The following is a 20,840-nucleotide window of genomic DNA, read 5'->3' as shown; positions in this document are numbered from 1 at the left end:
TTTATTGGTAGGCAGCTCGAGTAAATGGAGGTATTTAACTAACTTCTTTATAGAAGTTTTAGAATCCACTCTGTCTTGCATTGATGTTGAAGCAGAAAATCTCTTTCTACAGCTGGCCTGGTCTGGGCTGAAGCTGTGTATGATGCAAGAAAGTCAGACAATGGCACAAGAGATCCATAGTGATGCCAGAAACCATAGTGTTGTCTTTCTTAAAGGTTTTTTATTCGAGCATCAAAACTCCCCAAGAAAAGGAAATATGCTTTTTTCTTTTGGTGTTAATTGTTGGAAGTACTGGAATGGGTTCCAAGGAGGCAGATTACTCCATGAACCTCTTTTTGCACTTTTCATTTTCCACTGGTTCAAATTTGTTTATTTGGCATCAACAAATAAATACAATTTCTCACAACAGAGCCATGTTAGGCTAATATCACAGTAGTATTGAAACATTTTACAATTTGAATTAGAATCGAATTTATAGAGTGCGTAGCTACCCGGGGGCTTCCCAGCAGTAATACTCGACCTGCCAGATACAGGAGGTGGGTCGAGGGGGAGAATGGCCAGAATGTCAAGATACAGAAGAGAAGTCGTTTAAGGGAATAACCAGGTTTTCAATCGCCTACGGAAGGACAGCAGGTCAGTTTCCATTCGAATGGGGAGGGGAAGGGCGTTCCATAGCTTAGGGGCGTTGAATGCGAAGAGACGGCCTCCTGAGCGTGCTCTTCTTATTCTACGGACGCTGGCCAGGGAGAGGGTATTTGACCTCAACTGCCTAGTGGATTGATGGGGTTTGATGAGAGGTCTCAGTATGGGTGGGCCTCTACCGTGGAATATTTTGTGCGTGATATAGAGGGTTTTGAAGGCAATTCGTTCCTGGATTGGGAGCCAGTGTAGTGATTTAAGGGCAGGTTTCGCAGAGCATCTGGGTTTTGTCCCAGTGAGGAGCCTGGCGGCTGCATTCTGGACGTGCTGCAATCTGTTGATGACTGATGTTGGGGCACCTAGGTACAGGGCGTTTCCGTAGTCCAGTCTTGAGATGATCAGGCCTTGAATTAGGAGCTTTCTGGACTGAGGGGGGATTAGGGGGAGGATTTTCCTCGCTGTCCGCATAAGGCCGAAACAGGTGCCGGCGGTTTTCCTTGCTTGGACTTTGAGGTTAAGGTCTTGGTCCAGCCAAATGCCTAAGCTCTTGATTTCCTTTTTTGGGGTGGGGGTGGTCCCCATACAGGGCGGCCAAGAGAGAGAAATGGGGAGTTTGCGTGGATCACCAAGAAGTAAGATCTCAGACTTCTCTCCGTTTAATTTGAGGTGAGAGTCACACATCCATTTGGATATGTTCTGAAGGCAGGAGGCCAGGTTCTCCATGCAGTGGGCAGACTGATTTAGGGCGACGACTAGTTGTGTGTCGTCGGCGTACATGACTACCTTTATTCCAAAAGGTGACACGATGTCTTCAAGGGGGGACATATACACGTTGAAAAGTGTGGGGCTCAGGGAGGAGTCCTGGGGGACCCCACACTGGAGGGGGAGTGCTCTGGAGTGTACATGTCCATCAGCCACCTCGAAGGTCCTGTGTACCAAAAAGGATTTGAGCCAGGCCAGTGCAGTGCCGGTGACTCCTGCCCTGAAGAGACGGTGGACAAGGATGGTGTGGTCCACCGTATCGAAGGCAGCACTTAAGTCCAGGAGGATCACTGCCACTGATCCTCCTGTATCCAAGATGGTTCTTGCTTCTTCGATCACGGCTAGAAGGGCAGTGTCGGTGCCCTGCCCTGGTCTGAACCCTGTCTGGGAGTGACGGAGGAGATTGTTGGACTCTAGGAAGGTGGAGAGTTGCTGGTTAACAATTTTTTCAGCCACCTTACTAATGCCTGGAAGGAGAGAGATTGGCCTAAAATTCGCCAGGTCAGAGGGGTCGAGGTGGGGTTTCTTCAAAAGGACACGGACTATGGCTCTTTTCCAGTTAGTAGGAACAATACCTTGGGTAAGGGAGGCGTTAATAAGTTTGGTGAGTAGGGGAGATATCGTGGGGGCAACCAATTTTAGTTTATTCATGCGGGCTGGATCTGTAGGGGCTCCGCTCTTTACTGAGTTTAGGGTAGTAATTAATGTCTCTGTGGATACTGGAGAAAAAGCGTCAAGGTGAGGGACGTCAGGGCGAGTGGGAGGGTGTAACGGGTCTAGAAGGGTGGTCTGGGAGGGGAGTGTTTTTAAAATATTGGTGATTTCGGAGAAGAAAAACTCAGCTAATTGGTTACATCTGGAGCCTGAGGGATCGGTAGTGGGCAGAGGATCTGGTGCTTTCATTAAAGAACGGATGATCCGGTATGTTTCTTTGGAGGAGTTGGCTGCAGCTCGTATTTTACCTTCGTAATAGGTCGCTTGGGTATTTTTTAAGCAAGTTTTATAATGCTTCATCGCTGATTTGTTATCTCCTTTACTCTTTGTTTCCCAGTCTTTTCTCCAAAGGCGTTCGAGTTTTTTTACAGCTCTTTCTTAGTTCGCGCAGCTCAGGTGTAAACCAGGGAGATTTAAATGTTTCCTTCTTACTGGGGAGCGATTTATTGGGAAGAACTGAATCGAGGGATTTAGCGATCCAGGAACGGAATTGGTGGTCCACCAAAGTTGGATCTGGATCGAGAATAGGAGTGGAGGCTGATAATTTGTCGGTCCAGACTTCTATATCTAGTTTTGACCAAGGGCGGGATGGAACCTGGGGGGGGATCTAGTTGGGGCTTCCGTGGAGATCGGAAACTTGAAGGGGATCAGGTGATGATCTGACCAGGGGATAGGGAGGGGCTCGGTTGCGGTCAGTTCGGGAACATTCGTGAAAATGGGGTCCAGGAGGTGGCCCTTGATGTGGGTAGGATGTTGGTTTTTCAAAGCAAAGTTAAGGGAAGTTAAGTCTTCCTTAAGGTATACCGCTAATTTGTCTGACGGGTCGTCAAAGTGGACGTTGAGATCTCCTAGAACCGTGAAGTTGGGGGAGAGACAGGCTAGGGACGTGATAGTTTCCACTAGGGAGTTAACGAACTGACCTAGCGGTCCCGGCGGCCGGTAGACAAGGATGCCTGAGAGTGTTTTAAGCGGGGAGAGGTGGATCGAAAAGTGGATGTTTTGGCAATCCTGGATCGGGCTGTCTTTAAAATGGCAGGACAGATGCGTTTTAAAGATGATGGCGACTCCCCCCCCTATCCCGGATGGTCTATCATGGTGTTTGATTAGATACCCCGGTGGCAGTGTTTGGACTATGTCAGGGTCCGATGTTGTATTAATCCAACAATTCAGAGGTAAATGAAATTTACAAGCACACGGAAAACCACTGCCATTAATCCAAATGTACTTTCCTGCAGAATATCAACAATGATAAGGAGGAGAAAGAGGGACCGAGGAGTGGCAGTAGGAATCAAACATCCACTTTAGGAAAAAGTACCACACCGTCAGTCCCCATTCCAGAGGAGGCATTCCCAAGGCAAGCATCAGATGTGGGATGGGAAACTACCCCATTCTAAGTTCGGCAAAAGGCAGTCACAATAAGATATCACTTTCAGACACATTCCAGGCTCTTCAAGAATGCTCTCACCAGTTCAACTTTTAAGATTTGATACCGCTTACACTTATAAAGTACCTTTAGTCATACCAGATATCCCACCTAAGCTTGACAACCTTTTGCCACCAGTTGCTATTTGATGCCCAGAGAACTTTTTTTCCTGGCCAGAGTAAAGGGACTCAAATCTAGAAATAATAGTTCTCGCTCAGCACCATTGTTTTCTTTTGCACCCCTAGCAACAGAATGTTGTCCCTCCAGTTGTGGGAGTGCACAACTACCATCACTGTACCACCCGCCTTTGGTCCAGCATGGATGATTTTGGGGAAAACTAGCTCTTAGTCACATATCTGCCACATACGCAAGAATCCAGTTATCACTTCTCTGACACATTTCAGAAGGTCACTCTGTGGCACATCTGCTGGAATCCCCAGTACTTACATATAGGTTCCTCTTCAGTCTATCTAATATTTCATACCTGTGCTCCAGTGCTGCGAGGGAATCTAATACGTTTTTCATAAATGCCTCTAATTCAGGCAACCTATCTACAGCTTTTATAATTCAACCATCTGAAGTCTGCAAGAGGCCGCTATTGCCTCCTATGCTGTTCCGATTTGCAGCACTCTGGCTGGTCCTGAGGAAGGTGGTGTCTAGTTATACTTCAAGCCACCGAAACGCGTCGACCAATGCTATTCAGATCCTGCCAATTGCAGTAGCCTCAAATGGTCGTGGAGACCGAAAACAATCTTATGTCTCCCACTTTCCAGAGATATGTAGCTATGAATGTGGTATGAATGTAGTTGAAGGGGTATGCATGAATGAAAGTTTGTTGGAAGGTTGTTTGTTGTCTCTTTACCTGGGGGTATACGTTGCTGACATATGATAATGTCATTATACTGTAAAAACATGTGTATATGCTTATTATATTACTTTTATGTGTACAATTGATAAAAGATAAGATAAAAATATTTTTGATAAAAGAAAGAAAATAAACAATGTTAAGATTCACAAATATGTGTATGTTCTTGCACTCTTGTTTTTTTTTTAAATCTTACGCTCAGCCCATGTTGAATTCATGTTGAATCAGAAAAAAGAAATATAGGTCCTGAGGGAGTGTTTTCTCATTGGATTGTTGTTGTTTGCCCTCTTCTCCCTGACCTCAAAAGTTTATCTCTAGAAGGGGTCCCCTTATTTTGCATTGCATCCCATTTGCAGCACTGTCAGACTGCTCTTCTAGTTTCTACACTGTGTCCATGATTGCCTTATCAACTGCGCCTGTCCTCTCTTGCAAGTCCATCTTCAATTCACACATGGACTTCAGGAGGGCTCTCTCCCCCAGCAATATCTCCACTTCATCCTGTAGGCTCACTCTTGAAATCTGCTGGATGCCCTTGAAGGGGCACTGGACATGAAGCGTTGACACAATCTCTCTCCTTCTTCCTCAGTGCGAAAATGGCTCCCAGTCAGAAGAGCAGCTGCTAGATGAGTTCAGTCTATACCTTGGGGCCTCACCCACATGCCTCGTGGTTTTCGCAAATGGGCACCTTCTCCAGCAAAGGCAAAACCTGCAAGCGTCTCCAGATGGCATGGGAGCTCCTCCAACCAGCTCTAGAGATCTTCAGCGCATCAACGATCTTTTCGCAATACCTCACTGTCTCCTGCTTATCCACCACAGTCATAGTTTACTGTAGCACTCAGTTGTCTCCCTCAACACCAGCTGTCTTCACTAACATATTCAGATGCACGTGAGGTGTTGCTGACATGCTCAAAGGAGAACAGCAACCACATGCTGCCACAATCGGAAAGGAAAGTCTGCACTGGAAAGTCTACTCTGCAGAGCCCCACACTGGCAGGTGAGATCCACAAGCAGTTTGACCACTGCAGCAAGTTTCTCACAGATGGTATCTCACTTGTTCCCCCTTTTAGCTTCCTCCCCAAAAGCGATTACCCAGAACTCAGTGGTGACCACAGAAAGGGAAGAGAAGGGGCTGATCTGGAGCTCACACAGGTGAGGAAATCGTGGAGTTGGGTTTGCCCCGCCCCCTTTTCATTTCCTTAACATTGAGAGGGGACCGCTTGTGGTTCCGATTGTTTTGTGCTCTTTCATAGATCGCTTGTGTAAGGAGAGTTCTGTATTTTTCGGGAGGTTCCTAGACTTTGAGTTTTAAAAAGGACATGGCAGCACAGCGTCTCTCTTCCAAATAGCCTTAAGATGCATTTGGAAACACGTTATACGTGTTGTGAAGCTGTGTCATTCAATTCGAGTAAATTAAGGTGCCACAATTAGTACAATGAAAAATTGGGTTTTATATTGGAAGACAATGCAGAAATAACTAGTAAATTACAGTAAATAGTGAGAAAAGTAAAACAGTGAGTGAGTTGGTGGCAGGGTAATAGGAAATCAGCCGATTTCCGGTACCCAGGCAAGTGATTTAAAAAGTGACTTTTTGGTGCTCAAAGGTAATTGTTAACAAAAAGTCAGTAAAACATTTCATACTCCGACATTTCAATTTGTAATACAATGGAGTTTAGAAATGGTTGTCGACGACGTTTCGATCCCTTAACGAGTGGTGGGATCTCTTCAGGACAAGAGAATGACAATTAATTGCCTGGGAGGTAGCCTAGTGGGGAGGGGGAGAAAAATAACAATATGCAAAGTTAGGAAGGGAGGTTAGAAAGAGTAAAAGAAGGCGAAGGGAGAGTGGATTAAAATTAGTAATATGCGGGAAGAGAGGAGTGTCAAAAGGGTGGTGCAGAGAATTAATTCATCAAGGTGGAGGAGACTTACAGTGCCCGGAGCGGGAAGAGGATGATCCACAATTGGTGGTGTGTGATGCGCAAATGCGTCTCAAACAACAGTTAAGAGTTGAAGTCCGGGAATCGTAGAATTACGTGTAGGCGGGAAATTGAGCCTGTAGGAGAGAGGGAGAGTCAAGGGGGGGGGGTTGTGCGGGGAGTGCGAGAGCACAAGGTGCAAGTGGAAGTAAGTCGGGCTGAGGCTTACCAGAAATGCGGTGAGACACTATGAATAGAAAAATTGGCCCGTCAGAAAATGTCTCAGGCCGGGACTCGAAGGATGTTGAGAATCCGTGTGGGCGGAGAAGTGAACCTGCAGGGGAAACGGAGGGTGAGGAAGAGGTAAGGAAGTGCCTCAATGCATGGTGCAAGGGGAAAACCGGCGGGCTAAGGCTTACATGGGGTTGTGGTCTAGTATTGAGAGTGGATCTTATAACGTCAATGCCCTCATCATGGGGAATGTTGGTGTAGAGTGACTCCACATCGAGGGTGCAAAGGAGGTTACTGAGGGGATTAAAGGGAAGTCCCTCTATAAGATTAACCATAGCCATGGTGTCCTTAATGTAACATCGAGTGACGGGGACGAAGTTTCTGATAAAGAAATCAATGTCCCTACCCAATGGTTCCAAGATTGAGCCACAACCGGACACAATGGGACGACCCGGGGGGGTGGTGGGGTTCTTATGTATCTTGGGTAGGGTGTAAATTACTGGTGTCCGGGGGCTTTTGGTGTTGAGAAATTGAAATTCATTCTTGGTCAGAAAGCCTTGGGCTAGGCCTTCTTCAGTGATATCCAGGATGAGTCTTTGAATTTCTTTGGTGCCTATCTTCCTCGCTTTCGTTATCTGGGCTCCCGCCCCACTGTGAGTTCAATTCCTCGTGTCCCGCTACCATCACCCCACCCCCCTCCTTGCTCACTAGCCCTCCCTTCTCCCCACAGGCTGCAATTTTCCGAACGCTTCTACACGCACGTTCCGGCTACCTCGGAACTCCCATCGTAATCAAGCATAGACCTGGCTCGCATCTGACGGACCAAACTTACTTCTCCCATTGGTCCACCGTTACCTTGGTAAGCCTTAGCCCAGCGGTTTTCCCCTTGCACCATGCATTGAGGCACTTCCTTACCTCCTCCTCACCCTCCGTTTCCCCTGCAGGTTCACTTCTCCGCCCACACGGATTCTCAACATCCTTCGAGTCCCGGCCTGAGACATTTTCTGACGGGCCAATTTTTCTATTCATAGTGTCTCACCGCATTTCTGGTAAGCCTCAGCCCGACTTACTTCCACTTGCACCTTGTGCTCTCGCACTCCCCGCACAACCCCCCCCTTGACTCTCCCTCTCTCCTACAGGCTCAATTTCCCGCCTACACGTAATTCTACGATTCCCGGACTTCAACTCTTAAGTGTTGTTTGAGACGCATTTGCGCATCACACACCACCAATTGTGGATCATCCTCTTCCCGCTCCGGGCACTGTAAGTCTCCTCCACCTTGATGAATTAATTCTCTGCACCACCCTTTTGACACTCCTCTCTTCCCGCATATTACTAATTTTAATCCACTCTCCCTTCGCCTTCTTTTACTCTTTCTAACCTCCCTTCCTAACTTTGCATATTGTTATTTTTCTCCCCCTCCCCACTAGGCTACCTCCCAGGCAATTAATTGTCATTCTCTTGTCCTGAAGAGATCCCACCACTCGTTAAGGGATCGAAACGTCGTCGACAACCATTTCTAAACTCCATTGTATTACAAATTGAAATGTCGGAGTATGAAATGTTTTACTGACTTTTTGTTAACAATTACCTTTGAGCACCAAAAAGTCACTTTTTAAATCACTTGCCTGGGTACCGGAAATCGGCTGATTTCCTATTACCCTGCCACCAACTCACTCACTGTTTTACTTTTCTCACTATTTACTGTAATTTACTAGTTATTTCTGCATTGTCTTCCAATATAAAACCCAATTTTTCATTGTACTAATTGTGGCACCTTAATTTACTCGAATTGAATGGGACCACTGTTCCTTTATAATAATGTTTACACCCTTGGTCCCTTCTGACTCCTAGGGTCTCCTTGTTCCTTATAATCGTGAAGTTGTGTCAAGCAACTTAACCAAACGTCACAAGGACTCACAGTAATTAGTGTGTTACAAACATCACACTGTGGCATTTTGTGCAGAGCTTCAAGAGCAGATTTCAGTGGAATCATAACTTCCCAAAAAATATAGGTTTCAAACAGCAAAAGAAATCAGGGGACAGATCAGCTGCTTTAGATCCTCCATCAGAATAGAGCCACTTGGGTTGGCCATGTTCATATACTTCAATGGGGGTAACCAGACAGCCAGGAAGCTTTCCCTATTCATATGAAGTACAAATATTTCCAGCACAATGTATGTTACTTTGAGCTGGCTTTTTGCCTCCATTGCCTTGCAATAGTCATCTTGGCATTTGAGTGTAACTGGAATATCAGTCTCCAGCCACTCACCATAATTTCTTCCCACCTTTCAAGACTCAGAATAATAACTCCCAGATCAGACTTGATGGCAAATCCCATTATTTCTCTAATAGATGATACCACCTCCTTCCAATATGTGGCTAGTATGCAGTGGGACCACCTAATATGATGCAGCGTTCCCTCTTTTCCAGCTCCCTCCAGCATCTATTGTTTGTGTTTGGAGAAATAATGTGGAGCTTTTGTGAGTCAAGTACCACTCCATCATTATTTGTAAAGACGATTCCATATTCTGTATTGATAAATTGTATTTATAAATATTTTTTCACAACTTTTTCCAGTCTTGCTCCTTTCCCTTCTGGTTTCTCCAAGGGTGCTGTTTCAACAGAGTTGACAAGACTCGGTAAAGGCTAGATATCCAATACCTTGTGCCCCGGGATGATATTAAGATTTTCACACCTTGTGTCAGTTATTATGAAGCTACCAGCCTAACTTCCATCAGCATCACCAATGCCAAATGTGTTGGACCTATGTGACTCTCCCACCCCAAAACACATTTACCATCTTTGAAGAACCTGCTATTTCCATTGATAAACAAGTCAGATGTCATCCTACATTCCCTTCAGCCCTTTTGTGGAAAGGAGGACCTTTCTGTGGCGGTCCAAAGTTCGGATTATTATGGATAGGACTGAGTGGGATAGGACATAATCCTTCTTTTTATTAAGATTCAATCCCATGTCACCAGTAACATTCTCAAAACCCAACTGTAATAAACATGCTGGGGTCTACATTAGCATTGATGGGCAAGTAATACGAAAGGCGGAAGTTGGAGGACTGTAGACCTTGTCCCGGTATCCTGTGGGAATTGGAGGACACTAACTAATGTTATAACAAGCTGGAAAAAGTGAGCGGTTGAGATTGATTGATCCAGCACTCCATACGAATTATACAGAACAACAACTAAGCTTAATATTGAAATCCGTATACTGATAGGAAAATTGAAGTAAGTCATGAGTGGGATCTGAAGTCGAGGAGCCAGCCAATTAGAAGCTACTCTTATATTCACAACACGCGTATTACTCAATAGATTTTCAAGTTGTGGGAGACATCAAGTCTTTTCCTGAAGAAGGATGTTGGATTATTAAATTCACCGAAACGCGTCGCTGATTTATTTAAACACTAAATTGATTCAGCCTTGGTCAAACGAGAGACTCTTTCACAGGGGTGATTTGACCAGAGATTTTCTTGGTCAATTAGTGGACCCAAATGTTAATGTCTATGGTATTCTCCCATTGTAACAATATGCATTTTTATTGTTGATTTTTAGAATGATTTATTGTATTTTAGAATAATTCTGGTGTGGATTTAGAATTTACACATAGAGCAACTTACTTTTCAACATATCCTTTGTTATTGTGATTGTATAGAAAAACAAATTAAGTAGTATTTTAAACTGATTTTTAAGAAATAAAACTATATGCTGGATTAGACAATTTATGAGTACTTCTTGGTGATATTGGTTGAAACTGGGATGAATGTGTATGATGTGAAATTAGGTCTTCTTTGAATATATCCAAAGGGAAATTGTTTTTGACTGGGAGCCACGACACACCACAGGGGCCGTCTGGTTATCCCTTGGTTATGTGAACCCTGTACTATCTGTCTCTCTTTTAGATCATTCTACTGCAATGCGGAGTTGTGCGTCTTTAAAGCATTTCATTACAGAGACCTACAGCTCCATCTCCCTAGAAGAATTCAAAATGTTACTTGGAATATCTGGGGTTTCTCCCCCCCATATAAAGGACAGTATCTCTCCAGAGTTTTGTGGGGATACTAATTGGCTAGGACTGAAATGCATGCAGCCATTTTGAATAACAGACATCTTAATTGCAACAATCTGATGAAGCCTAGAAAGATATAGATACCTTTCACTCTGTAGGTCCTCCTTAATTTTTTTGAATAGGGAGGGAATATTGGTGGGGCATAACTCCATATATAGGAGATCACTGTTATCGCCAGATATGTATTCCCTCTTGTAGATATCTCGAATGGCATTTTAGCTTTGAGATATCCAGTCTCTTAGTCAGTGAGGCTCAGGGGCATAAACTCAGATTGATCATTTTTGACTCTCTACCCCAATACCAACCCATACTCTGCAGGGATTTCTAGCAGGGGTGGGATTGATGACTCAAGAACATACCATCGCCCATAAATAAGGCAATTTTATACTCCAAACAGTACACCATTCATTGGTGAATTTGCTCAGATGGCCAGGGCCAGGGGTTCAATCACCAGATCAAACAGGAGAGGAGAGAGAGAGTGAGAGAAAGAGCAGCCCTAGCTGGTACCCATTTTTAAGTAAAGGGAAAGCATATTTGCCATATTAATGCAGTCTGTAGCCCTGCGGATGCAACAGATTGCTATACCCATATTTAAGGAGGTCGCCCCGCGCCTAAAAAGCTCCATTACCTCAGTCATATAGGACCAGTTCATCCTGACAAAGGCAATTTGTGCATTCTAAGCTAGGGGAGTTGACTTGATGACTTTGTGTTTAGTGTTTTTGACAAAGTGAGCCAGTCTGCAAATACTGCCAAAGGTTTGATGCCCCACATTAGGCTCGATTACTTCTCATGACTGAGGAACACAAGGAGCTCAGTCAATCTATTTGCCTGAATCTTAATATATATCTTTATGTCTACATTAAATAGTTTTTTTGGTCAATACAGTGAGGACTTTAAATGTTCTTTCCTGTGTTTGGGAATCAGTCCTGTATGTGTCTCTTTCATAGAGGAGATATCTTGTCTATATCTAAGAAGGTTGGGGATGCTCATTTCATTAACTGCAACAACTTAGTGTAAAAAGGTTTATAAAACACTACTCCAAATCCATCAGGCCTGGGTCTTGGTGCAGTTTCATGCCTTTTATGGCCACCTGAATGCACTCCTCTCCAATCAGACTACCCAGGGCATCTGTCTGCTTGCTTGAAAATTTGAGGAAAGATCGTTCGTTCTGAAATGGTGCCATCCCCTCCTCATTGCCTTTAGAAGACAGAGTTGCTTAGGAGAAGCGAAACAGATCCACCTTTTCTTTGATATCAAGTAACACTTCTCTTGCCTTAGTATTGTCTTAGCAATGTGGATGCTAGAAGGTTTTGTTCCCAGTTCCACAAATCATCCTCTTGAAAGGTAGCAAGGTCTTTGTTGAGCAGGTTAATCAAAATAATCCTCAAATGTCCAGTCATCTAATCATAGATATTTCTTTTAAATCTGCTTTGGATCCTATCTTCTTAAGTTTCCCCTCTACTTCAGTCAGGTCTATCTTGAGGTACACTTGTACTAAAGCTATTTCCTTCTGTGAGATTAGATTCCACATAGTCATCCACAGACCTCAAGATTTCTATCCTGTTTATGGATTCCTGCAAGAGATACCTTCCCACACCCTTTGAGTGCTAACAGATGGGGTTGATCTTCCTTTAAAATACATGGGAGTATTCACAAATCACACAGGCATGTTTTCTGTCTACAGAAGGCTCTTCTGTTTTTCAGGGATGTCTTGACACTATTTTGCTGCAGGCCTTTCCATTTAGGCTGTACTGAGTGGGCTGAGGGATTTGTACTCTAGGCTCTGCCTTGGCTGTCAGGCCAGGCCCTTTAGAAGATGAAGGACATAGCGCCCCACCATGAGAGTGGATTCAGAGATCTGTCAACCGTTTGGTATGCCAATTATAGCTCCTTCCCCAAATCATACATTGGTCATGGTTTCAAAGGTCTTATATCATAGGATTATTTCTGTGCATGTTCCAGATTTCATGCGTTCTCCCAAGGAAACCAGGTATTCAATGAAGAAACCAACGTGGTGTATGCGTCTGTCCTCCAGTTCCCCACCTATACTTTGTGGTCTATAGCCATTTTCACTCCCCTCGCTCTTTTTTCCAGGCTTTGTGCCTTGAGTGTGTTCACTGTGGCCACTCACCTCGACTTATCCCCAGCTGCCAGGTACAGTATGACATGTCTCACCAACTATACCAGTACCTCTATGAGCTTAGTTTCATCATATCCATAATGACATCTTGCTGCTCCATGGCAGGTATTGCATGTCGCACTGTTGAGCTGGTACTGCAGAAAGTTTCCAGATCCAGTCTGGAGCGTGGGCAAAAGTTCATAATGTGTAATTGGCCGGCAGGAGCATCTATGCAGCACCTAACCAGTTGTCACCAGTCCCTAGCTGCAGGAAAAAGTATAGAATACTTATCTGGGTATACATTGTTTGACCTAATGGCCACTGGTTCAAATTCAGGCGAGCCTACTCAGCTTTCTTCCTTCCAAGGTGGATAAAATGAGTATCATTGAGTCAGGTAAAAATACACATCTGTAATTCAGCACCAATGGAAAGTACTTAAACTGTAAAAAAAAATGAAAAAAAAAGCCCCTCCCCCAAACCTTTGCTCAGGATACAAATGTCTACCAGGCATTCTAGTTGGGCTCAAAGTTCCAGGAGGAGCAGCCCACTGTCAAACAATGTGGTAGTGGGGCCAGGGAGGCAAACCTTACCTACCTCAGGTTCAGAGAACAGCTGCAGTAGCGTTGAAGGCCCACGCCCCCGAATGCAGACTCAAGTGCACTGGAGCTAACATGTTTTAACAATGCAAAAATATATCCCAAATTTTCACACCAAATAATCCATTATTACATTTGTGGAATGTATACTGATAGATTTTAAAAATGTAACATTCGGACCAATAATGGTAGGACCAATACAATATTGCCTCTGCCTTAATGACACAGTATCACAATACCTTGGTCAGTTGAATTTCCATTAGAAAGTCTTGGTTTCGTCCTCTTCCACCACGTACTGTGCAACGCCCATGTCTTGTTGGTGTATGATTAGGTGAGCTTTGGGGACTACTGTTTGGGCAAAAAGGAAATGTTTATAAGGCATATAAGAGGAGCACAAAGAGAATGCAATAATTCATAAAGTAATAAACAGGATAGAGAAGATGATCGAACTACGGTTCACCAAACACATTCACAAGCTTTAGAAATCAAGCCTTTAATATTTATGCCAAGACATCATAACACAAAAACAATACATTACAAATGAATGTCAATGAAAAAAGAATTGTGTGGTTGTTTATAAACATTGAGCACATATTAAAGAACAATCCCTTCATCTTTTAGAACAAAAATATTAATTGATCAGACACACTTCAAGGTATTATGGATTAGTAACTCAGCCCTGACACTCTAACATTTAGACATATTTTATGAACGTTTTGAATGGTACAGGCGCACTTCAGCGTGTAGCAGAAAAGGAACCAAAACTGACATGATGCCCAGGACTGCAAGAGAGAATGGGCTAAATATCAGACAGGCAGTGAAGTGTATGTGCTGTTCCTCTCCTGGGATGTATAACTCTTGGACTACAAAGCAAAAGACTTCCAGTTAATTAGTAACCTTGCTAGCATATTGGTTAATCCTAACTGACCTGCGTCATAAAGCACTATAACTTACAGCAAGGTAGAAACCACACCTGTATTCACCAGAGGGGGAAGGAGCTCTGGAAAACTAAATAACCAAAAAATCAGCTCACCCACTTCTATGCCCACCTTCAGTAGAGGAAAGTAGCCTCTAAGGAGGAGGAAGAAAAATACAGTCTTTGGAGAATGCCTCGCACAGTGCTACAACAACAAACTCCTATCCCAAACTAAACCAGTAACCAGAGCTACAGTATCATAATATATACAGACACATCAACCACATAAACACATTTGCGTGCTCTCACAACCCACCAAAACAACAGATACGAAAATGTTCCTCTTGAATGTCCCAGGGAACAAAAGATAATCCCATTCAACTTTCCGTATTTTGTCGATAGAGGTGACGGTGAACTACCTCATGAGACTTGGAACCCCTTAACCAAGCCTCAATTTATTTTGGTGGGCTTGCCACATGCTTTCAACCTCCTAAATACAGGAACATTAGATATGGCTACCTCACTGTTTTCCTATATGGATAACCAAGCACACATCAGGCAGGACAGCAGTTCAAAAAGACTAGGAAAAGGAAGACTATGTTAGAGTAACCAGTTTATTAACAGGGACATAACTACCTCGTCCTCTTCCTCATCCTTGGACTTTTAAAAGAAGATGTAAGACAGCTGGCAAGTGTGTGCTTCATAATAAGCAAGTCTGACTCTGGAACGGCAATTACATCAAAGTTTTTATGCCAGTCAACATACCAAAAAAGCTAATTTACAGAGCAAAACAAAAAAACAACCTAATGTCCTGGGTTAGACAAGTGTAGCCCACCGTCATTCTGCAGAAAGTGACTAATACAGAGTTTGGTGGACAAGTATTCCATCACAATCACATTACAAGTCCATTAGAATAAAGAGGACAGGATATTCAAGACATTTGCGACAGAGTACCAGTCCGCCAAACTCTAAATCAGGTCATGTATTAGAGTGGGAGACCTGTACAGGATCCACTGGAATTTCCTGCCCAAGGGACTGGAAGCCCCTTGAGTCTCTTCATAAGATATCCCCTACTGCTTATGGACTGAGCCTGTATGGTCTGGAGGTCTCCATGTTTCAGGTCATAGAGATCCTAGACTTAACTGACCTCCTGAAAATGGATGCAGAGGGATTATTAGCAATTAGGTTCTCATACAGTTAAATCGCTGAGTTCTTTCTACACGTGTCACACTTGCACTGTGGAATTTCAGGGTGTGTAACCAAACTTCATCTTGAGAGACTGGATACTCCAGGGTTGCAACTGGAGGCTCTTCCTCCCCAGACCTCCGCCTCCTTTTTACTAGTTCCATCTTTTGAGCTACACAGGTGACCTGCTGCCCAGGGTAGAGATGTGTAGCCTTCTGTGCTACTTGTTTTTCCTGCACTGCAGCACCCAGCCTGTTGTAGCCCTGAGGAGGATGACTTCTTCTGGGGAGGCTTGTAAGCCCCCCACACCCTCCCTCTTGCTGAGTTTCCTGAGTGTAAGACCCTGCTCTGTTGTTGCAACAGCAGATCCTCCCCAAGAGGCAGCCTGATCGAAGGACAGATGCTCATGCCCAGGAGTTTGGACACCAAACTCTGTGACCAATCCAGAGCCACTAGGATGGCTTGGGTCTGGTCTGTCCTGATAGTCTTCAGAACTCAAGGCAGGAGAAGTATCAGCGAGAAGGCATACATGAGGCCAGAGTTCCACATCAGACCAAACCTTGGGAACTCCAACACGCAGAACTGCTGGCATTGAGGTAAATAGATTGAGCTAAGGTTCTCTGCATTCTCAGAAGAGACCTTGCGCCAGCTAAAGGTCCAACTGCCATTCATGATACACTAGGCATCGATGGCTGAATTTGTCCGCCCTGGCATTCAAGAACCCTGCAAGGTGGTTTGCCGCAATGAAAATTCCTTGATCTGCCAGCCATTTCCAGAAGCACAGGGCCCCCTTGTACAGGGTCTGTGACCCCACCATGACCTTTTTGTTGCAGAACCACATGGCTGTGGTCATGTCTTTAAGCACCTGTAGCGGAAAAAAGGCTTTCAACACCATCCCGATGGCCCTCAGCTCCAGAAGGCTCATATGGAGCCAGGACTCTACTAGAGACCAGAGGCCTCCGATCCCTACCTCTCCTAGGTGCTCGCCCAGAAGTGACATATCGGTCATCACTGTCATCTCTGGATGGGGCAGGGAGAGGTGTCTGACACTGGCCCAATCACGGTCCAGCATTTACCACTTCAGATCTTTTACAGTCTCCACTGAAATCTGGACGTGGTCAGATAGTCCCATTGATTTTGATCCCACTGGGCCTTCCAATCCCTGTGCAGAGCCTGCACATTCCACCTGGCGATACTGACTAGCAGCCTCAGAATTGCCCTCACTGAAATCTAGGGAAGAGGCCAAAATATCAAGATCATAACCTGAATGCCTTGGACTCTCCGTTCTGGGGAAAAGGCATAAAACCAAACCCTGTTCAGAATGGCTCCGATTAAAGTGAGTGTCTGAGGAGTCCGGAGTGACTTCAGCATGGTGACGGTGAACACAAACAAGGACAGGAGGTTTGCCGTGATTGAGAGGTGGTTAACGACTGCCTGGGTCGAGCCTGCCTTCAATAGCTAGTTGTCAAGGAATGGGGACGACTGACACCTCTGACTTCCAAAGGTGTACTCCTACCACCGCCATCACTTTTGTGAACACTCAAGGGACACTGATCAAACTAAAGGGGAGCACCTCAAACTGAAAATGCTGCTATACCATCATAAACTGCTGGTAATGCCGATGAGTCTGCAGGATTGGGTCATGGAAATAGGCATCCTGCAGTTCCACTACCACTTTCGAGCCTCCAAGGTTGAGGAAAGACAAGACCTGGACAAGGGTGAATATTCAGAATTTGTCTTTCTGGAGGAAGGTATTGAAAGAGCACAAGTCTAATATAGGATGAAGGTCTCAGTCCTTCTTTGGCACAAGAAAGTAGTGGGAATAACAACCACAAACAACTTCTGGTGCAGGCATTCTCTTGATAGCCCCTTTGGCCAAAAGGTCTTGCTTTTCCTGCGGCAAGACAGACAAGATGGTCCTCCGCCAGTCAATCCAGGGTCGGTGGAAGGTATGGAGAAGGGGCTATGAAGGGCAAGGTGTATCCCTTCTGGAAAATATGCAGGACTTACCTGTCCGATGTTATTGCCTGGCAACCTGTCAAGAATAGTTGGATCGGGAGGAGCCTAGCGCTAGACCAAGATGGCCGCGTGAGCTTAGAGCTCCCGAGACCCTCGCGCCCTCCGTCGACTATCCTGTCTCTAATCCTGACGGTATGCATGGCACCGTGTTGCTGAGTTGTCAGGGAGGCGATTGATACTATCCGCGGTCGGATCGCCCATCAGGAACCGGACTTACGACGGGCGACAGATTGCGGCCTAACTCCCGGAGATGCCAGGGGCTAGAGTTGGCAGGATGCCCGACTCCTAGTTGATCAACAACGGCCTGGTGAGGTGTGAACTGTCGGACGGAGGCCCTCGCTCTTTCACTTTCGGTTTCGTTCCCTTTGTCTGCCCGGACACTGTAGAGCTCTGGGTGGCTTTATAACCCCAGGGACGCTCGGCGGGCTACTCTGGCAGCACAAGGCGGACCTGCTCACTCCTTATTCCTCTCTCTGAGAGGGAGCGGTCTTCTCTGCATTGGACTGCCTGGAGTCCATTATGTCGGGCAAAGCAGAAGGGGATCGGTTGAAGACTAAGTCCACCAGGCGGGGAACGTATTCCCAAGTCAACAGTATGGACCGCTACGCCCTCCTGAAAACATCGCCGAGTGGACCGAGCCAGGCGCCGGATGCCCAGAAGGAGGACTCGCCTGGGACACCGGAGCTATCCCTGTCACGATCTGCAGAACTCCTCAGGATCCGAGGGATGGTAAAGAGGTCCACCTCCCGATCTCCCCGGACTCCAACCAAAAGGTCACAGAGCCCAGGAGTGATCAGGCGAGGGAAAGGAACGGGGTAGGGGTCTGCAGGGATTGGGTTCTGTAACGAAAAAACAAGTACAAGAAAACAATAATAACAGTCTACTCTCTGTTGGTCTCGCTACGCGAAAACTGAAGCTATTCAGATACAAACACATTAACTACTAACAACAGTCTACTCTCTGTCGGTCTCGCTATGCGGAAAACGGGAGCTTTCCCAAACATACACATCAGTAAATAACCACAGTCTACTCTATGTTGGTCTCGCTAATTGCCCTCGGGATACTCCGGTAAACAAGTAGGTTTTATTCTCCTTAGCGAGCAACCCAGAACCCCTTCAGTCTTTTTCCCTGTTACAAGAGTCACGGATTCGGTCAATGTCTGAGGCTCGGCTTCCACGGTGGATACACCGCCGCCGCAATGTCATAGGTTGAAGCGCTCCTTCCCACCCGGGAGATCAACACACTTGGGCCTATTGCCGGCGTTACTCGTTAGTGGGAACTCCCCACTCTACTCTATCTCATAGCCTGTTGATTGGCACAATCCTTGCGCCGCAAAGTACAAACGGTCGGATAATCGTTCATCCACGTATTATCCCCCTCCCAACTGGGTATGTTCAAGATCGATTACCGCTCCAAATTGAGCGGGAGGTCAAAGCTCCCTCCGGAACTTTTCGGAATCAGGGAAGGAGGGTCTTGAGGTTCGCCAGGGCCGAAACTTCCCCTGGTAGCTCCGCCGAGCTATGATACTCTCACCTGCTTCCTTCTGTGGGAAAACTTCCGAAGCCTGCAATGCCTCTCCCCGCCTGGTCGCCTAGCTCCGAGGGACGGGGAAGAGTAAGTCTTCTTCGATGCGCCTTTTCTATCCTGCTTCGCCGGGACGCCAAGCTCCGAGCGGCGAACAGGGCGTTCTCCTTGGATTCAAAATAACGCACGTCGGGAGACGTGCGTGACGGACTTAAGTAGCCGCCCTACTTCCGGTTTCTGGGTTTGCTGGGACACGTAGTCCGGAGACGCTCGGTAGGCGCCTAGGATCACGAACCCTCACAGTAGGTCCCCTCCCCAAGCGCCTCCTAGAGCCTGGTTTCTCCGGATGCCGGTCATAGAATCGTCTCACCGCAGCAGGGGCATGCACCGCGTCCGAAGGCTCCCATGAATCCTCCTCCGCGGAGTACCCCTTCCAGGAAACCAGAAACCATAACCGGCCCTTCCGTAGTCTGGCATCACGTATGCTCCTCACCACGTACTCCAGGCTCCCATCCACCCATACGGGTGGGGGAGGCCTCCGACCTGCTGATAACGCCGGCTTCAACAAACTGCAATGGAAAACCGGATAAATGCGTAAGGACCCAGGCAACTTGAGCTTGTAAGCCACGGGGTTGATTCTCCGCAACACTTGGTAAGGTCCTATGTATTTCGGGTGGAACACACTCCGTAGCTTGAAACGAATGTATTTGGTTGAGAGCCACACCCGATCACCCACTCCGTACTCCGGACCTTCGCTCCTCTTCCGGTCCTCCCATTTCTTGTACTTCAATTTGGCTTCTCTCAAGGCCCCTTGTGTCTGCTTGTGAAGCCTGTGTAAAGCTTGCATTCGGGAGTGGACTTCCGGCTGATTCCCTACGGTCTCAGGTAAGGGCACAGGCAGGGTTTTCGCCTCATATCCAAAGTTGGCTTTAAAAGGGGACAGTTTGATGGAGCTATGCCATGCCCCGTTATATGCCAGTTCGGCCATCCACAGCATCGACACCCATGACTGCTGCGAATGCGACACGTAACACCGCAGATACTGTTTTAAAGTTTGATTTAGGCGTTCTGTCTGCCCATCAGATTGAGGGTGGAAACTGGTGGAGGTAGCTGATTCAATCATCAGCGCCTTGCACCATGTCTTCCAAAAGCTGGCCACGAATTGGGGGCCTCTATCTGACACGATCACCCCGGGCAATCCATGTAAACGTACCACGTTGTTCAACAACAGTTGTGCAGTTTGACCTGCCGTCGGCAGTGTGTGACACGGGATGAAATGACCCATCTTGGTCAGGCTGTCCACTACCACCAAGATAGCAGTATGCCCACTGTCTCTTGGAAGTCCCGTAATGAAATCGACACTGATATTCCTCCAGGGTTGTAGTGGTGTGGGTAGCGGGAGCAGTCGTCCTTTTCTTTTCCCTCTTTCGGACTTGTTCCTTGCACACACCTCACAAGACGCCACCCAACTTCGGACGTCTTTCCTCATGGTTTTCCACCAGAAGTGCCTGTAGATGGCCTCCCATGTCTTGTGCATCCCGGGATGCCCGGCCAGAGGGGAGTTATGACACCACCGAAAGGCTGTGAGTCTTAGCACCTTCGTCGGGAGGAACAGCTGTTGTCCGTGGAAAGGAAGGCCCTTCTTGATGTAGCGGTTAGCATCCCTTTGGCTCCACTCGTTCCACCCTTCCGCGGATCGACTGGTTTTAATGTCACCCAAGAATTCTTCTGCTCTCACCACACATAGGACCTTGGCTGGATCGATGAGAGAGAGAGGTGCTGGGGTTACGCATCCTTCCGTGAGAGCCTGTCTGGACAATGCGTCTGCCTTCCTATTTTCTGAGCCTGGAC

General features: G+C 46.2%; 1 protein-coding gene across 1 annotated transcript in view; it reads right to left on the bottom strand.

Moving 5' to 3' along the window:
- The window catches only part of ATG2B (autophagy related 2B), a 1,039,004-nt gene that overhangs the window by 324,772 nt on the left and 693,392 nt on the right, over positions 1 to 20,840 (bottom strand). Inside the window, exon 32 of the mRNA XM_085626438.1 lies at positions 13,585 to 13,693. Within this exon, the coding sequence (XP_085482564.1) occupies positions 13,585 to 13,693 (109 nt within the window). The remainder of the gene's footprint in view (positions 1 to 13,584; positions 13,694 to 20,840) is intronic.

This window comes from Triturus cristatus, chromosome 9 (assembly GCF_964204655.1).
Source record: "Triturus cristatus chromosome 9, aTriCri1.1, whole genome shotgun sequence".
Classification (NCBI taxonomy): domain Eukaryota; kingdom Metazoa; phylum Chordata; class Amphibia; order Caudata; family Salamandridae; genus Triturus; species Triturus cristatus.
This window is presented reverse-complemented; position numbering and strand designations above follow the sequence as displayed.